The sequence below is a fragment of the Oenanthe melanoleuca genome, chromosome 17 (genome assembly GCF_029582105.1).
Source record: "Oenanthe melanoleuca isolate GR-GAL-2019-014 chromosome 17, OMel1.0, whole genome shotgun sequence".
NCBI lineage: Eukaryota > Metazoa > Chordata > Aves > Passeriformes > Muscicapidae > Oenanthe > Oenanthe melanoleuca.
The window spans coordinates 6,056,933-6,076,261 of NC_079350.1; the positions used below are offsets into that span (position 1 = coordinate 6,056,933).

General features: G+C 42.5%; 1 protein-coding gene across 7 annotated transcripts; it reads right to left on the bottom strand.

Annotated features, from left to right (window-relative positions):
• Positions 1-318: 318 nt before the first annotated feature.
• ODF2 (outer dense fiber of sperm tails 2) lies at positions 319-18,373 on the bottom strand. 7 transcript variants are annotated; one of them, XM_056504918.1, is made up of 20 exons: positions 17,139-17,218; positions 16,310-16,421; positions 15,027-15,143; positions 14,237-14,413; positions 12,328-12,494; positions 11,175-11,304; positions 10,760-10,891; positions 9,814-9,888; positions 9,107-9,178; positions 8,422-8,538; positions 7,375-7,560; positions 6,977-7,086; positions 6,149-6,284; positions 5,438-5,548; positions 5,157-5,261; positions 4,428-4,586; positions 3,442-3,542; positions 2,745-2,907; positions 2,296-2,421; positions 319-1,611 (listed from the first exon to the last, which is right to left on the bottom strand). In XM_056504918.1, the coding sequence occupies exons 2-20, from the start codon at positions 16,415-16,417 to the stop codon at positions 1,438-1,440; spliced, it is 2,466 nt and encodes an 821-aa protein (XP_056360893.1). In that variant the 5' UTR covers positions 16,418-16,421; positions 17,139-17,218; the 3' UTR covers positions 319-1,437. The 7 variants fall into 7 exon arrangements, with proteins under 7 accessions (XP_056360893.1, XP_056360891.1, XP_056360890.1 ...); XM_056504916.1 differs by having other exon boundaries at positions 16,310-16,463; XM_056504915.1 differs by having other exon boundaries at positions 16,310-16,478.
• Positions 18,374-19,329: the final 956 nt, after the last annotated feature.

Consider the following 19,329-nt stretch of genomic DNA (forward strand, 5'->3'; position numbering starts at 1 on the left):
GCGCCGAGGGTTCGAGTCCCGACCCCGGCAACTGTGGGCTAAGGACGCAGGCCGGGAAACACCCGCAGCTTCAGCGATTTCCTAAAAACGCGGGGAAACACCGCAGCTTCATCGATTTCCCATTTATTGTGTGTATTCTCCCGAGGGAGGGCTGGAGCCGCACTGCGCTGCTTAGCCCAGATCGCAGAATCAGAAGTTCCACCCGTGAACCACAGAAATAGTTTGGAATTTAATTGCCTGCACCAACAGCCCTGTGGGATGTGTTTGCTTTTCCAAACTCAGACACCCACAGCACCTGAAGAGGAAATCCCCACCATAACCAATTAAAATGTAGTTTATTGGTTTCTCCCCCAGCACTTCTGGGATTTTTAAAATGTTAAACGTGCACAATTACAGATCTTTCAGAAACTGATTTGTTTAGAAACCTTTTATGACAAATACTGCCAATGACCACATCACAAGGAACATAAATAGGATACAAAAGAGAGAAAAATAAAAACAAGGTTTATTTTTGTTGCCCTAAGAACCATTTAATAGAAACAATAGGCCACTAGAAAGCACATGGACTTTAGGGACTTGACACACAAAAGACCTGATTTTCCAGAAGGTGTAGGGGATTTTGATGAAGAAGTTGAGTATCTGCAGCTTCTCCTTAGTTGGCTTAAGACAAAGTCAGGATTTCACACACACCCAGAACTCACATGGCGTTTGCACCAAGATTCCAAATGAAGTGACAATGATTTCCTTCAAATTTACATTGTTTTGGCTCAGACCTGGGTGGGTATATTCAGGATCAGAAAATCAGGGTAAGAGGAGAAAAGCAACATTAGTATCACACTCACAAATAAAAATAAGGATCAGGGAGTATTTAAGAATCAAGTATAAAAAACCAAACCAAACTCATAATTTCTGGTATAAAACTGTTACAAAGACTGGTTGTGCAGCAGATTCTCTCTTGTGAGTCTAGAGCCCAGGCACCTCAGTTATCTTCAGCATCACACCAACAGTATAAAAAATGATTTAAAAAATCCCACAGGCAAAAAGCCCCCACATGATCTCCCCAACAGAGAAACCGAATGAGAAGTGAAGCACAAAGAGAGCTCTTACAAAAATCAACACACTCAACAAACCTCTGACAGGTTTTAAGAGCTGGAACCATCACGACCTAACAGGAGGAGAATTATCTTCTCCATTATACGAAAAACCACCTGGTTTTGGGGCTCAGTTTATGGTGTAACACCAACCTTTAGCACCAAACCAGTATTGCTGATACCCCACATTTTGATCTGATACCAACATAATTTTATTTTCTCATTCTGCAATAAAAAAATCTCCCAACAGTGACCCTGAAATGCTATCCAGTTTTCTATATCAATATGGCTTTTGAAACAAAGCTCCTTCTGTGTGCTTAAAAAAGGTGCAAGTAGAGCATTGCCCTCAGAGAAGAGAGCGAGTGTGGCTGGGGGAGCCCAGAAAAGCACTTTCCCTAAAAACGTTGTCGTAGGAAGACTTGAGGAACTGGACGTAGTTCTGCATGCTGCGGTTGGTGCTCTCCGACTGCTCCAGCCGATCCCGCAGGTCCTGGAGGCGGCTTTCGTATCGGCGCTCTGCCTGCACAGGGAGCACAAAGCAGGCTGAAAGGCAGCAACATCCATCCTCCTCATGTTAAACTCTTCCCCCAAAGTGCTGAGGAGAGCCAGAATTAGCACACCAGGAGATGGCATTACCATAGATGGTGCTGTGATATTTATAATTTCTGCTCATTCCCATCTCCATTCAGCAACCCGCTGATAAAAGCAGGAGACAACGTGGCTAATCAGCTGGGCTTTTAAAATACATCAGCTGTAGTTATGGGGAATGAAACACACTCTTTTCTAAAAAGCAACTTCACCTGATCCATCAGCTAACACAATTCCACGTAAAACTAAAGCAAGGAAGCAAGGTAAATAGGACATGACAAAAGATTCCCATTCTTCTAGAAGAAATCCTTTCTCTAGAAAAGAAATTGCACTAATATAGGTGAAATAAAGTTGAAATCTGTTCATGATACCTGGTGCAAATCTCCTTTGAACACAAGGAAAGGCTGATTCTTTTCTTACATACACATAACTTCACACCAGGCTCATTCACACCATTGTACACTGACTTGCCTATAACTGTTGCACACAACAGCACATCACATTCAGGCACAGCTCTGCATGACTTCAGCAGCACATGCTGCTGGATGATTTATGGAATCTAGTTGTTGCCAGGGCACCACCAGTACAGCAAGAGTATCCCCCACAAGCCACTCACATCCTCTTTGCTCCGATGCAACTGGTTCAGCTCTGTTTTATTCCTGCTCAGCTTGGTCTCCAAATCCAACACCTTGGACTGGGCTGCCCTCTCTCTGGAGACTGCTCGCTCTCGAGCTTGTTCCACCTACAGAGAACAACTTTGTTAAATGGATGTCTACAGAAGAATCTTTTTCCCTACCCATTGCCCACAAAAGCCCTTTAAAGTTTAAACAACACATTCTCATACATAAGTAGCAGCTCAATCCAGTGCTTTTCTCTGATGCAAACAGAGTCCAGCTCTTCAACAGTGCTGCCAAACAGCACCAGCACATTACCTGTATTTCACTGAATGTGATTATTTTAATGGGTTTGGTCATAAGCTGAGAAGGTATTTTCAGCATTCTCACTGTTCCCCTTTCACAGCCTGGGTAGCTTTGGGTGAATTCACAAACATGAGAAATTACTCACTTGTCTTTTGGCATCCTCAATGGCCATCTCCAGCTGACGTGCCAGGGAGCTGCACTCACGGCTCTTCTCCTCCAGCCGCAGCTGACACTGGTGGATTGACTCCTCACGCTTTGCTATGACCTGAAGGAATTCTATGTTCTGGGCATTCGTGGACTCTAGTTTTCTAGTTTAAGACAATAAGGGAAGGAAACCTATTCATTTTAAATGGAGTGTGTTTCATTCTGCCTTTTGTCAGGTCCTGACTCCTCTGGTAATAGATTCTATTCCCCCTTGAAAGGTGAGAGCCTGAAGAGAGAGTTTTCCAGTCCTCAAATGAAAATTTCAAAGATTGAAGGACCTACAGAGTACCCATATACCTGCACTTTCTGACACACTGTCACTAAAAGAAATTTATAAACATAGGTAAAAATACTGTAATATCCAGTAACCTCAGAATTGCCAGGCTAGATTGGACAAGAAGCTGGTTTCTCTGCTGTCTAAGCCATCATCCTGTCTAACAACACTCACAATAAGTGCTGCTGCAAAAGCATATAACCCTCAGTGGACAGCTACTGATTAGAGAACCTTGTGGGATAAGCAAATGCACAGAATCCTGGAGGCATGTGGGGAACTGGAACAAGACTGAAGTTGTTTCAATCCCCTGTAAAAACAATGGAAATGGAAGGTTAAAAAAGCAAGAGAGCCTAGTATTTCTAACCTTTCTAGTTCCTCCACCTTCAAGGTGAGTTGCTTTTTCTCCTCTTGGGCAGACTGATATCTCTCTCTTGTCATCTCCATTTTGTCCCCCTGGAGGTCAATCTAAAAATTACAGGAATTAATTACTTCACAGAGTAGTCACTACACACACATGTCCAACCACCTAAAACATATGCAGCTCTCAGAAGGAAATATCTTCCATTCATAATGTCTGGAGAGCTTCAGAAAGGGAACAGAAATAGATAGAAAAAAAATGGATAGAAAAGAACTGAACATCCATTTTGCTGATGCTTCCAGTTACAGTCTGGGAAGGTGTAGGAAAACTCATCTGTACTACAAAAGAAAAGACAGGCCCATAAACTCCTGCACATAGAGCAGCACCTGCAAGCCAAGCATACACATGACAACATCAGCCACAAACATGCCAACAGGCCACAACAGCATCAGAGTCTGAAACACCAGGGAGGTTTATAATTCCAAATCAAGCAGACTAAAGTGGTCAGAAAGAGATTATGTGCTGTCTTGAGGCACAGCTGTAGGTGTCATTCCTGTCTGAAATAGTCCTGCAATACCTACACAGTCTTTCTGGGCAAAAAACAGAAACTAGGAAAAACCTGAAATCAGAGTGAGAAAATGGCTGGGCCAGCACCATGAACAGAAAACTACAGGAGGGAAAGCTGACAAGAGGATGGAGGTAACAGAAATGAGGGCTGGCATTAGCAAGTGCTGCCATGACTGATAACAAGTCCCTGAAAGATTTTGCACCAAGGGATGACAAACCTTTCAAATATGAAGGAAGCTGCTAGCAAAGCCACTAACTTCTTGCAAAAAGACATGGCACACACCTTTATTTTGCAGTGCACGTTTAATCTTTTCAAAAAGAGACGAGAACAGAGACGAAGTCTGAACCTTGCTGTGATTAGAAATTCACGCTGTTTACATAGATGAGTCTTCACTTGGTGCGGGTGCTTTCTGCCAGTCCCTTACCAGCTCACGGAGATCTGAAATCATGACACACAGGTCCGTGTTCTTCTTCTCGTAACCCATGAGCTGCTGATGGCACTCTGCCAGCTGTGTCTCAGTGTACTTAAGGAGCTCAGGAAGCTTCTCCAGTTCAGCAAGCTGGTCCTGGAACTTCTCACGAGCCTGTAATCAAAGAAGAGAAGGTGAGGAACTTTCAAATGTTGCTAAGATCAAGACTAAAAAATTTCTCAACTTCAATCAAGCTTTGTTAGTCCACAACCATGATAACACTGTGTGGATATTTGGCCAGTCCTGGAGTTCAAAGCCTAAGATCTTTTTCTACTCCAAATACCATTCACTTAGGATCTGGCATTCCCTATGGATGGTGTAAGAATGAATATTCTGGATTGTGGGCTTCAGTTTTACTGGAAGTACAAGCTCTGTTTTTGAGGTCACCTGTTCCACATCAGATAATGGTGTAACCTACCTAATCCACAGTTCTAAACCACTATTTCTGCAGCAAAGGGCAGCAAAGGACTAAATAATTTATACATCTCTGAAGAATGCCATAGTCAAAAAGAAGCTGCTAAATGCTCATTCTGCAAGACTTATTGAACAAGTCCTGAGAAAAAAAAATTATGCAAAAGGCAGAGTCAAGAAAACCTTTGATTTCCTATTCACAGCTATTTTTCACTGGATTCAGAACACTAAGATCCATGAATGTCTACAACATATCTTTAGAAGCATAGTTACCTCCTCAAGCTTCTTGTTCGTTTCCTCCTTTAATGTCTTGTTCTCTTTTTCACACTTCTCCAGTCTTGCTGCCAGCTCGTCTGCTTCCTTTCGGGCCTTCTGTGCCTGGACATTCAAAAAAAGACCCCAGACTTTATCTGTTATGTATAGTTTTCAACACATATGTGCAATGCCTTGGAGTAATAGAAACTGTTCCAGCTGGCAAAAGCTAAGGCATGATAGAATAAGCCAGTGGAAGGAGAAAACACCTTTGTGCAAGGGCTGAAGGTTCTGAGACCCACCTGTGCTGTGTAGCTTTCAATCAACCCTTCGTAGCTCCTGACTGAGTTCTGGAGTTGTTGCAATTCTATCTGTGCTTGGTTCAGCTTGTCCTCCATTGCATTCAGAGCAGACTGAAAAAAACCAAAACATTTTCCATTGAGTGCTTGTTAGTACCGGCCACGTGAGCTGTCTAATGTTGTCTAGACTAAGAAAATACAGTTTTGTCCATGCAAGCTGCCAAAACTTTCCAGACTTCAGTAGTCTGTCAAATTTGCATCAACAGCACAGAGGTTTGGAATGGAAAAAAAAGAGATGTCAGTGACCCACAAGATCACTTCATGGTAAAGGACAACAGGAGAAACATGCCAATCACTTTTTTGTTCTGGAGATTACCATTCTCTCTGTATGAGCTACAACAGCTGTTTGTCCTCTGGTCAGCAGCATGAAGGTGAAAGGACAAGATTTAAGATCCCAGCTAGATGAAACATCTAGTATCTAGCTGGAGATACTCCTAACAAAAACATGGAAGAAACACAGTTCTCCCAGTATGTACTTCCTCTGTCTCCTCACAGCACACTGGCTCTGTCACAGTCAGGTTATATGAACTTGTTTAAAACTGTATAGGAGCAATGGGTGCAATTTGACTCTGTCTTCAGTGGCCAAGAAAGTTGTTATAAAGCAGCCTTCTTTTCTTCCCAGCATTCGATCTTCAAACCTTTAGAGTCACTGACCTTTAGTCTTTCATTATCCTTCCTTAAAGTACCGTTCTCTCCAGTCATTTGGTGCACTCTATCCATCAAAATTTCGTTTTCGTCCCGTGTCTTTTCCTGGACCTTTGCCAGTTGCTCCACCAAGTCTGCAATACGGCTACCATACAGAAAGAAAATTAATCCTTAAGTGACAAGAAAGAGTAAGGCTCCTAACCTTTGAAAACCAGCTACAGAAACAGGGCTTTTCTCTATCATTTCATCTTCCTTCTCCTGCCAGGTATGCACACCACACTCTGTTACACTGTTTGACTACTTCCATCTTTTTGTACCTCCTGGAAATTAACTGGAGTTGCCCCCTGGAACTCAAATGAATTGTCTCAAAGATGCACAGGATAAAGATATGCCTCTCTCAACTCATACCTACCTACTTTTCCCTGCAGCAAGAACTGTACTGCAGTGATATCAACACATTTATTTACCTTCACTACAAAATTGCCATCAACTATACTACTTACCTCTTGAATATCTTCTATTACAGTTATTCAAAAAGATCTCAAAACAAAAATAATCTTAATTCAAAGCATCACAAAATGGCAAAGAAGCAGTTCTAAGGGTCAGCAAACCTTAAAAAGTCTGCCTTTGCTGTGCCAAGTCAGCAGCAGAAGTCACATGTCTCTCTCCACCTCTTCAAACTCTGCTCTAGCCCTTAGGCAGTGCTGGTTTTGCTTGGTTATTTACAAGCAATCCAACTAAAATATTCATTTCAATGCTATTATTCAATTAAATTACCCTTGAACTTTTAACTCATCCCCACTCATGCTTCTCTCTCTGCACTGATTTTACTCTAACCTGTTTAGTGAAACAACTTCCAGCTCAAGGTCATCCTTCTCCTTCGTTACTTTGGTGCAGCGATTCCTCCAGCTCTCAATAGTGCTCCGGCACTCAGCAATACAGTTCTCCTGTCAGACAAGGGAAATACAAGAGGAAAAAAAGTAAGGAAGAAGACAAAAGCATCACTGGTGTGAGATATAAAGACAATACACAGAGATGCCCTTTACTTAAGACAAGCAGTGAACACAGTGACAGCTGAGCAAACTGAATTTGTTCTAAACTTGGCATAAATGGGTCATGGCATCAAGACAGAAATAAATTTCATTAGTCGAAAGAAACTCTCCCAGGGCTGCTACCAAAAGTCAACAATTTAAAAGCATGACCTCAAACTAGGCCTCTCCTGTTTCAGCAGGTACCTTTTCTGTCAGCTGGGTAGTCAGTTTTTGCACATAGTCCTCACTCCGCTCCGCTCGCTCTTTCTGTGCACGGACTGCTTTCTTCAGGGCCTCTTTGTCACCATCCATCTTGTTCTTCACATCGTTCAACTGCTCCATGGCAAGCTCCAGTTCTTCCTTAAGCTGAGACTCACTCATCTCCACATTCTGCAGGGGAACAAACCCCACCATATAGATTAATGCCCTTATTACACCTGCAAACCCAAAGCAGCAACTAATTTCCTAGAAATGGTGAGAAACAGGCACAAATCCCCAGTGTTCAGCCTGGAGGTATTTGCAGTCAGGCTTCACCTGCACGATCCTGTCTAAATGCTGAAAGAGATGTCAGCATGACATCTTCTTCTTCCAAGAGTCTTGCTTTCTTCTTTCATAAGCTGCTTCCTAAAATACTGATTTCTCTCCTGACCAAAAATACTGATTTAACAGTCTTTCAATCTATCTGAGAAAATTCTTTTTATTGATGAAATGTTTGTGTATTATAATGTTGCTTTATGTAACTCTTACTAAAACAGATTAAAGCTCCTTTAAACTATTAACACATTTATATTCCTTGTAACATCGTCCCAACATATACTAAATATAAAACTCTAATAAAAATAAACCAGGGGAACATTCTCCTCCTCATTAATACTATAGAACAGATGAAAAGGGGGGATTAAATAGGCAGAGCGTTTTTCAAAAAAAGCAAATGAAATAGTTCCAGTTTGTCTTGATGTTTGACTAAACCAAAGCAAACTTTACAATAATTATGGTGTAACTAACTCAGGAAAATCTAATTAATGCACACAGAACTTAAGGCTAAGATTTTGCCTCATGCCTCAAAAGTGAGAAGATTTCTCTTCTCTTACTTAATTTGAAAATCATGCTGTATGTTAATAGCATAAACATCACCAGCCAATATTTCAGTCAACCAGGCTTTGTAAAAAGCTTGTGCTACTCTTCCTGTGAGTGAATTCAGTCCATGGGAGCAAAGGAAAAGACAATCCCCAGGGAGCAGTGCAGACATACCCTCAACTGTGTGAGCAGGCGGGTGTTCTCAGATTCTTTGTTTCGCAGCTGGGCTTGTAAATGGGCTTTCATTTGCTCCATAGCTCTGGAGAGTTCAATTGCTTTCTTTGCCTGTTCCTAGATAAGCAGAACAAGACAAAAGTTTTTACTCAACAAGGTAATAGAAGGAATACTGTGTAATATGCAGTAGTAATCTCAGGTTTCTTCACTGAATGATCTCCAGCCACCTCCCAGATGAACCCCTACAGCTCTTCTTATCCAACAAAAAGGGACCAAATAAGCAGCTATTTATTTTACAACACATGTGAATGACTGGCCTGAAAGTTATGTTCTAGGGCAAAATATCCTTCAGATATGCTCTTTTCCACTGCATTCCCCCTTTACTTCCTAAATTAAGGAACAGATTTGGGATTTGCCATTGGGAACCAACAGGACCTTAAACAGAATGGCAATTCAGTGCCCAAGCAAAGAGAATTCCACCTATCCATCTTTACGATAAGTGTCTTATTAGTAAAATATGGAACCCACAACGGCGTGGGAGTTGGTATCTGCCTAGTTTTACAAGCAAGCCAGTCATCCGATATCAAAATAGAGGTCTGCAAACAACCTTATCTTTTGGACTGCCTGTGGTTTTACAAAATTGGAAAGTAGAGAGGAGAGGGAAAAAACAGAAAAACAGTATTACCTTTTCTGCCACTATCTGAACTGTGAGGCTTTCCAGTTCTTTTTCTCTTCCCTGAAGCCTGATCTGAAGTTGCTGGAAAAACAAACACCATGCAGATGTTCAGTAACAAACATATTTAGGACAGCAGGCAGAAGGCAAGTGGTGTAACTGCCTCCCTGTCATAACCACTTGATCTGTGGCATGGTCTGTTATCTACAATAACAGCATCCTCATCCCCAGAAAAACAGGCTGCATTCTACTCAAGCAGGAAGCAAAAGGGATACACATGTTTGTGCAACAGGGCACAGGATAATCAGTCAGGACCATACATACTCCACAGACTAAAAAGGGCATTTACCTATGTCTCACAGCAAGTTTTACAAATTCTGGCAATGCAAGAACTCATGTCTCAGTTTACAGAGAATGAAATTAACAAAAATTGGGACAAGGTAACTCATTCAGTGACAGAGCCCAAAACACAGAGTTATCCCCATTCAAAGCCCCCATTATTTTAAAGGCAATGAAAATTTACCCACTTTGAAAGGCAGGTTTTTAACCAGAGGTGCAATATGGTGGCTCTGATTACCACAAAAGCTAAAATAATTTTTTAATAGATCTAAACGGCACTAGAGTAAGATTTGACAGTGGAATATAAGACAAAGAAGGGCTTGTCATTTTAGATCTTTCTGCTGTATCATTAAAGAAATGAGAGATTGTGGTTTGCTTACCATGTTCTCTGCATCTGTGTCAGCCATCCTTTTCAGCAGCAATGCCTGACGATCCAGTACCTTCTGGGCATCTTTCTACAAAATAAATGCGTAAGAAAAATTGTTAAATAAAAAGTCAATTTTATATAGGTTCTTTAAATGGAACTGGAAAAATCAACTATTTCCTCCCAGTTGCAGCAGCAATCCTTAAAAGATGTAGAGAAACATCATATTCGTTAATTATTTCACATATCATTATCCATCTCAGAAAGCTTTTCCACTTCCTAGTCAAAGATTAAAATTAAAAGCATGATGGCAATGTAATATTATTATGAACCCTCCGACTACTCAGGGAAAGTCATGTGGAAGGATTCAGACTTTTTATCCAGCCTCACTGGTGGCTGAAGTAACTGCTACCAGCAGCCTTGCTTTTGCTGAAATGGAATATAAACTACAGAAAGAATAGAAATTTCATTTTTCTATTGCTTTTACAAGCAATAGAGATTGTTCTGTACGTGCAGCACAGAATTGTTTCCTATTTCTCTGCTGTTGCCCTCAGAGCCTACAAAATCAAAGTTCTGAATATCCATAGGCTCCCATAAGTTAAGACTGTATCAAGTCCTCAGACTCCAGTGCAGCAGCAGTGTTTGAGATCAGCAGGATCAGCTGATACAGCCAGATCCAGAGGAGACAGCTGGCAACACAGCAGTGCCTGAACCTTTTAAAGCAGTCAAAGACTTAAGAGGCTCTACCATCCTCAGAGAAGAAAAGCCAGTCTTACTCTACAAATTAGGCAGACATAAAGAAAAAATCCTAAATAAAAACTATCCAACATTTATGGTTGACAGGGTCTACTGCAGGGCTGGGAAAAAGAGTTGAAAGATTTCAAACTCCAAAATTCCCTTCCAGCCCACGAGACGACACAGCCACCTGTAATTAGCCAGGCTCCATTGACAGCACTTCTCACCTCGCGGCATTGCTGCTCTGCAAGAAGTTCTCGGAGTGTCCGGTTGGTTTCTTCAAAGGTGCTCAATTTCTGGAGCAGAAGCTCTTTCTGTCTTGTTAAAGCATTTATATCTGTGCTGCTCATGTGTTTCTCCTGAAGGAAAAACATTAAACAAACAAAAAATAAACAAATGAGAAAAACAAACTCAAAACAAGACCCACACAATATAAACAAAAGGAAAGAATTGTTCACTTGTGTGCAGAAGGCAAGTGGAAGAAAATTCCCCACTTTAAAACCAAACTACCCAACACCTAAAGGATGTTTAATCCCTTGACTTTTCCTGAGGTTTTGCTGGATTAGCAAATATAATATTACTTTTTAAGACAGACATATAACAGGGCAATGTAGTAAATACAAGCACAAAATGGACACCTACAATGTTGAGCCTCCCAATGGTATTCTTCAGGGCACTGATCTGTCTGGCAGCTGCTGCTCCATCTCTTTCTGCTTCATTCAGCTTGGTCATCAAACACTCCTTCTCCTGCTGCAGGCATTCCTTCTGCAGCCTGCAAGGAGAATTCAGCCATCAGACAAATAAGAAGCTTTGGCAGCTGTACCAGCCACTATTGATATGCAGTTGATTGGGTTAAAATTCATAAAAAGCCCAAATCAGAGGATAAAAGCTCTAAACAAAAACTGCTTAAGATTTATCCTCTTTCAGTGTGGAAGCTGTTGTGAGAAAAAGTAGTAAGCAGACACCAGGAGCTTGCTAAGATCACAGCTATGAAATTTAGAGGGGACAAATCAGGCTTATATCAAAACTGCACACACTGCTAAACCCAAAACACAATGATGTGCTTTTCCTGGGCACTTAGGCCGCAATACAAGTAAGACTCCAAATGGCAAACAGAAAACAGGAAAGCACACCAAGAGATGGAGCTCAATGTTTTTAGCCAGCATTTGTAATCTCAGAAGCATTCACACAGTTTTCTGAAAAAGGAATATAAAGTATTAACTTCCAAGTGATCTTTCTTAAGGAAATAATAAAACTAACTCTCCTAAAACACTGATGTCCCCCTGGAGACACAAACTTAACTAATTCTTTAGATACAAGGCATGTGCAAAAAAGTCAGACTTTCAGACCTTCAGGATCACTAAGAAAAAAGCCCATAGTTCAGTCCTCTCAGGGGCTGTCACTCCTGGCTCTGTACGATTTTCATAAAGGTCAGAAATTCTCCTCTGGTTTTCAGCATCATGTTTGTTCATTTATTGTTCTATCAATATCATCACAATTCAAGTAGAATCTTCAAAATACTAATTGCAGAGCTAGGCTGACTCTCCACACAAGCCAACTGCTCTCAGGTTCCTCTCAAAGTAGGGTTTTTTTTCTCCATTCCAAATAATCATGTTAGAGCCCTTCTCTGCAGCTATTGCAAGCTGGAGTCCCCTTTCTAAAAGGTGACAAAAAACCCAAGTACATCAGTGCAGCTGCAGCAGCAGCTATGACCTCAAATGATGGCAGCAAGAAATGAGGGAGGTGCCTGTGGATACCACTAGCGCAGGAACAGTGAAAAGTGAAGCTTTCTTACACAGTCAGGTCCTTCTCCTCCTTTATGCGCTCGATGTTGCGCCTTAGCCGCGAGTTCTCATTCTCTGTTTCTACCAGCTCTTGTGTGACCTCATGCAGTTCTTCTTTCTGCTCCTCCAGGAGACGCTTTGTTATTTCCTCCTGTTCCTCCATTTGCTGCATCTTGACCTGAATATATTGGAATAAAACTTAAAAAAGGGGCTTTGGAAGCGATACACAGAACACAAATCCCAAATCAGTGAACCATTCAGTCAATAAATTATTCAAAGTATTAAAAAGAATGACAAGTGACAGAACATGAGGAAATAGGCCTCAAGCTGTGTCTGGGGATGTTCAGGTTGGACATCAGGAGGAATTTCTTCATGGAAAGGGTTGTCAGGTATTGGAGAGTGCTGCCCAAGGAGGTGGTAGAGTTACCATCCTTGTTCAAGAACAACTGGACATGGTACTCAGTGCTCTGGTTTATTGAACAGGTGGTGATGGATTGAAGGTTGGATTCAATGATCCTGAAGGTCTTTTCCAACCTCTAACAAGTCCAAGTTCCAAGTCCTTCACTTTGGCCACAACAACCCCTGCAGTGCTGCAGGCTGGGGGCAGAATGGCTGGACACAGTGCCCAGGCAGGAAGGGACCTGGGGGTACTGGCTGACAGCTGACTGAACATGAACCAGAAGTGTGCCCTGGTGGCCAAGAAGGCCAATGGCACCCTGGACTGGATCAGGAATGGTGTAGCCAGCAGGACCAGCGAGGTCATTCTTCCCCTGTACTTGGCATTTGTGAGGCCACACCTTGAGTGCTGTGTCCAGTTCTGGGCCCCTCAGTATAGCAATGATGTTGAGATGCTAAAACATGTTCAGACGAGAGCAACAAGGCTGGTGAAGGGCCTGGAACATAAGACCTATGAGGAATGGTTGAGGGAGCTGGGGTTGTTTAGCCTGGAGGAAAGGAAGCTCAGGGGAGACCTCATCACTTGCTACAACTACCTGAAAAGTGGGAATCTGTCTCCCAGGCAACCACTGAAATAAAGAGAGGACACAGGCTTCAAGCTACTCCAGGGGAAGTTTAGGTTAGACATCAGGAAAAAGTTAATCACTGAAAGAATGATTGGGCACTGGAATCATCTGGCCAGGGGGGTGGTGGAGTCACTGTCCCTGGATGTGTTTAAAAAAAGACTGGACACTCAGCACCATGGTTTAATTAATGAGGAGTGTTAAGGTCAGAGCTTGGACTTGGTGATCTCAAAGGTCTTTTCGACCTAGTTCTTCTGTGATTCTCAATGATTCTGTGGTTCTAAAGTTGATTTTTGTTTTATAACCATGCAAGTAATTCCATTAAACTTCGTAGAATAAATAAAATGGAATATGCTTGATGTAAGAATTTACTTGGCTCAAATCCTATTTTTCACTGATTTGACATCCATGTAGTTTTAAGTAAAATAGTAATACAAGATTTGCTACTCTGAGTGTTAACTTGACGTTAAAAATGCAGTTTACCCCCATCATGATGCATCTCATGAAACCTAGGAACATCTCCCACATATTTTTAATGCAGTGTCAAGTACATAAGAGTGAATTTATGAAAAAGGAGATTTTTTTTACAATAAAACATCAATGCATTGTATTTTTCACTTTCTGGAGTAATCAATTTTCAGATTTTGGGTTTGAGCAGAAGACATTATTTGGAAATTAAAGCATAGCAATACCTTATTAAATTAATAATATTTTGAAATGTTTCATAGTGTGGCTTAGTGAATTTCTCACCAGGGTAGTTCAGCTTTTCTAAATAATTCAGATTGATTTTCAAGCAAGCTACCAAGAGCCTGGGTAGCCTTCCACCAAGACCTGCCTCCAGCTTCCTCTTGTCAAAGGAACAGCTACAAAGCCCCAGTTGGTCTTTCCACTGTTTCCTCACCTCTTTCTTCAGTGTTCCCACCATATTCATCAGGCTGTCTATCTTCTTTTCATATTTGTTAATCTTGCAGCAGCTGGGATCGTCATCCTCGGTGGAGAGGTCACTGAGGCGCAGAACCGACTGCATCATTTCTGATTCCGCCCTAGGCGCAATTTCAAGGCAGTCACTTGATTCCTGCTAGAGAATAAAGGGTATAACTTTTTTAGTATAACATTATAAATAATATTCTAAAGCTAACATTGCCAAAAAACAGAGACTGGATCACATCACTGCAGCAATGCTAGCAAAGAAAAAAACATTTACAAAAGGCTCATCCATTTCCATCAGGGAAAGGTCAAGAACGCAGAAAGACTACAATGAAAAAGAACAAAAACTAATCAAAGCTCAAATCCTCAACTAGGAAGTGCCAGGAATACAACATGCAAAACTATCAACCCATGAGAAAGAAAATATGACACAATGGAACACAAATGCTCTGTGCTTTGGAAGAGACTTAGACCAGCAGTCCCTCGCTGAGCCTCCAGATGAGATCTTGAAGGACTCTAGTAAAATGACAAGAAACAAATGTGTCTCGCTTCTAGAGAAGACAGAAAGGCATGGCCACAGGCAGCGTATGAATTCTCCATTTTTCCATATTAAAAAGTGAAAATGATTTACAGAAGACATTTCAAATAGAAGGTAGGTGACTGTAGTCTTCTCTCAGATCTGCCCAACTCTCTCACTACACAACTGCTCTCTTCAACCTCGGCTGAGCCGCAAAGTTTGCTTTAAAGAGCCAAACCAGCTGTACCTCCCGTTTCAAGATGGTATCACGGGTACTTGTTTTGCCTGGGGGCATCCAAGGGGCCTTAGTTTTCACCCGCACAGCTCGCACACCATCCCCTTTTGATTTCTGTTTCTGCTTTTGCTGAAGAAAGAGAAAACAAAATAAATTACAGACCCTTGAAGAACCATTTGCCATTTTTAGAGCTGCAAAACCAAATGAAAGATCATTCATATGGAACTATCAGTAGTGTTTCACAGGATGCATCAGGTAAGATGAGGTAGCAGCCACCAAAGGAAGCTGACACCAGCCAGAAGGAAAGGCTATGCACACTCAGCTGACAGGATGGCTGGATGTAGGACCTGAGAGATCCCCGGGAGATCCCTTCTCCAGATTCACCTCACAAAAAAGCAGCTATACCATCTGACATTTTGGAAAGCCCTGGAAGTGTTTTCCCTACTCTGCAGTCAACAAGAATATCCATATTTATTTGTATTGAACTGAGCTCCTTCAACTGAAGGAGATTTAAAGTGGTTTTGCACAATTCTAACCTTAGAGAAAAATCAGATGCTGTAAACACTCCCTACTGGCAATTAATTAATACGACTCATTATTTTCACTATCATTCCATCCCATTCTGAAATTTGCCATTAGCAACAAACATAGAATTAACAGAAGACTTAGAACAGGATGTCTGCAGATAAGGAAGAATGAGATAGCAACTTCCATCAACTTTTTAGGACAATTTTCCATAAATATCCAGCAACAAAAGAGGATATAGAATAGCTAGAACCTCAGCTTCAGTTTTGCCTTGTGCATCCTGTGGAGAAGGCTGGGAAGAGATCTTTTTGCTGCAGAGTTCAGGCGACAGGGAATGTCCTTAATGCCAGAAGATGGTATAAATCAAGATTCTTTTACAAAGCACATTTATTTTAATAGAAGATGCTACTTGAAATGGCTAAGTACTACCTCTCCTCAAAGCTTTCCTCCAAAAACAGATATGAAGCCAAACAGAAAACATTATCAGGACACAGATCCAAGAAATAAAAGGGAAAAAATCCTCCAAACAACATCACATTGGAAGCAACATTTCTCACATGAACATGAAAAACAATTCTCTGTCATAGCAAAATCATCTTTCAACAAATCAACATAGCAAATGCGTGACAGCGAATTTATCACTGAATATGAAATGAAGTCTCACAGCTCTAACACAACAGTAGAACAGACCTGGAAGATTTTGTGATGTTTCTAGGGCCATTCACTTTTCTCTCCGCAGCCCTTACAACCAACCAGGTACACATTCCTACCTGGCATTTTGCAGGTGTGGTTTTCTGCCCCTTTTTAATATGGACATGGACAGGGATGTTTTCATCCACATGGACGTGCAAAGGGGGGGATGAGGAACGGTTCTTCATGGCTCTTCTCCCACAAATGGGAAAGGGAAATACAATGAAGGGAAACCTGTGAATAAGGAAACTGGAAATAACATTTTCTTCAGTGTTCAAAGAGGAACAGTGGCCAGCCTTGGTTAACATTTGTGCTTTTTACCAGTAGCATCTGCCATTTTGAACTGCACACTATTCTTCTGTAGTAAGGACTAACACAAACAATTCCTCTGCTTCCAGTATTTTCTGCTTTTAACCTGGTTATTGAAGATCAAACACAGCTGGATTGATAGCAGGCATCTGTAAGAATCATTGAAGTTCAAAGTCTCAAAGCAAGTGAGCAAATCAAGGGTTCCCATAACCAACAAAATCTGATTACAAAGAGAAATTTGAAGCCGGGAAAAGAGGAGAATTAATTTAACAGTTAAGAAAAACCACCAGGAAATCATCAGACCACTCCATCCTAGAACCCTGAACCTGTATGCTCCTTCATATGTGCTTAACTTTAACTTTTTTAAGCATAAATCCTTAAAAGTCATTGCATAACAGCATTTCTTTAATCTCCACAGAAACATAACCACAACCTGACAGAAAAGCCTAGAGACACATGGTTCAAGTCATCATCTTGGAGCTTGATGCTCCTCAGTTGATGTAAAGGCATAACGCAATTGCAAATCTTACACAAAGCCTCCAGCAGCACTAATTTGATTCTGGCAGAAAGAGTATCATCAGCCTAGGTAAAGTTACTTACAGCTACTTTCACGCTTTTAACTTTTCTGGATACGGTCTTGGCGCGGGAAGCAGTTTCGTCACTGATGGATGGGACACACCTGATACAGAAATAATAAAATTATTAAGAGGAAAATGTGCCAATTTCCAACATCCTCTTCCTTTTGATTTACAGGAATACCAAGCTCAAACATATCAAGTGCATCCACCCAAACAACAAAAGTTGGTGTGCCCTAGCTTCTCTGTAAATTACGGGATGAGGGAAGGACAGAGACTATAACTCCTAACATACTGACAATGGCAATTGCTTTAAACAGTATAAATGTTTTGTACAATTATATGATGGCAATATTCACTTACAGACTTTCAAATTCTAGCTGCAATTTTTAAGGAGCACAGCAGTACTTCCTTTAATTCAGGAAGAGGAAGACACAGCTTTCTGAAGGAACAGGATTCCCCATCTTCCAGCTATGAGCAACTCCAAACACTGCTGCGTGTTTTAACCATCTTTTTTCCAAGGCAGGGCTAAAGTCTCCCCGGGCCCAGCACTGACAGAGCTTTCGAATCACCACGAGTGACAACCAAACGCCGTCACCGCGCCTGCCTTAGCAACAAGGCCCACTCGTAAGTTTTAATTCCTCCTGCAGTCTCTGGAGGTTTTCCAAGGAATGTGCGGCCACCTCAGGCTGGCAGAGAGGCGGCCTGGGGCCCGTGTGCCGCCCGCAGCTCTGAGGGCAGGGCAGCTCCCACCCAGCACGGCCCGGCAACTCCCAACGCCCGCCCGCCCGCGCCAAGCCGTTATCCCCCGCCCGACGGCTCCCGCGGGCCCCGCGGCAGGAAAGGCCCCGAAAAGCAGGGAGAGAGGAATAATTCCGAGATTCAGACACCCACACGGTGACGGGACACTCCACAGGGCGGGGCGGGACGGCGAGCTCGGCGTTCTCACCAGTTGGTTCCGCGCGGGGTCCGCAGCCACTTTACCTCCCCATCAGCGCGGCGGGCGGGGCAGTGACGAGCATGAGATGAACAAGAAGGATGATTCCCGCACCAAGGACAACAGGCCCGGCCGCAAGGACCTGGCCGTCGTCGCCGCCGCGCCGCCCGCGGCTCCACCATTGGGCGATTCGAACGTGCCTGAGCGGCGGTAACCGCCCCCGGTAACCGCCCGCGGCTCCATGCGGCCGGCGCGAGCGGCCCAGCGGCTGACCCGGGGCGCGGGACCCCCGGCCGCGCACTCGCCAGAACGGCGCCCCCAGGAACGGCCGCTCCGCCGCGCTGAAAGGGGGAGGGCTGAAGACAGGGTGGAATAACTAAATAATTGAGTACATTTTCTTGGCGTTGCCTTTGAGATGAGTTTTAGCGTCTTAAAGGTGACACCAGAACTGTGTGCACAGACGCTTTTATTGTAAACTGTCAACCAGAACTGTGTGCAGTTCTGGCTGTCCCCAACACAAGGACATGGACATATTGGAGACCACAAAAAAGTTGATAAGGGGACTGGAGCACCTTCCCTATGAACACAGGCTGAGAGTTTCAGCCTGGAAAAGAGAAAGGTCATGTGGAAACCTCAGAGCACCTTCCAGGATCTGGAGGGGGCTACAGGAAGGCCAGTGAGGGACTCTTCATCAGGAACTGTAGTTTTAGGATGAGGTGAAAATTGAAAGAGGGGAAATTTAAGTTAGATATTAGGGAGAAATTCTTCCCTGTGAGGCTGGTGAGACACTGGCACAGGTAGTGCTCAAAGCCAGGTTGGATAAGACCTTGAGCACCTGGTGGGAGGTGTCCCTGCCCATGGCAGGGGAGGTTGGGAGAAGATCATCTTTTAAGGTCCATTCCAATCTCTTAACATTCTAAGACTGTATAAAAGGTGATACAAAATCCTGAAACAATCTTTATTTAATGTAGTATTATTGGTATGTTAGTGTTGTGGATATTCATCTTGAGAGGACTGATTAATGTAGCACAGCACAGCAAGAAGTGGAGTCACTGAGCCCTTGGTGCTCCAGATCCTCATTTAACATGAAAATCTCTTCCTCCCTCTCGAGTTGAGGTGGATGCTGAAATTATCATCAAAGTTTCTTCAACCTCCTGTTTATGCATGCTCAATATAATTCTTTAAAAGAACATTGCCTGTTGATACTGTGGAAACAGTAAATTTCAGTACATAACAGTTTAAAGAAATACAAGTCAGAGCAGCCACACAGCCATTTGTA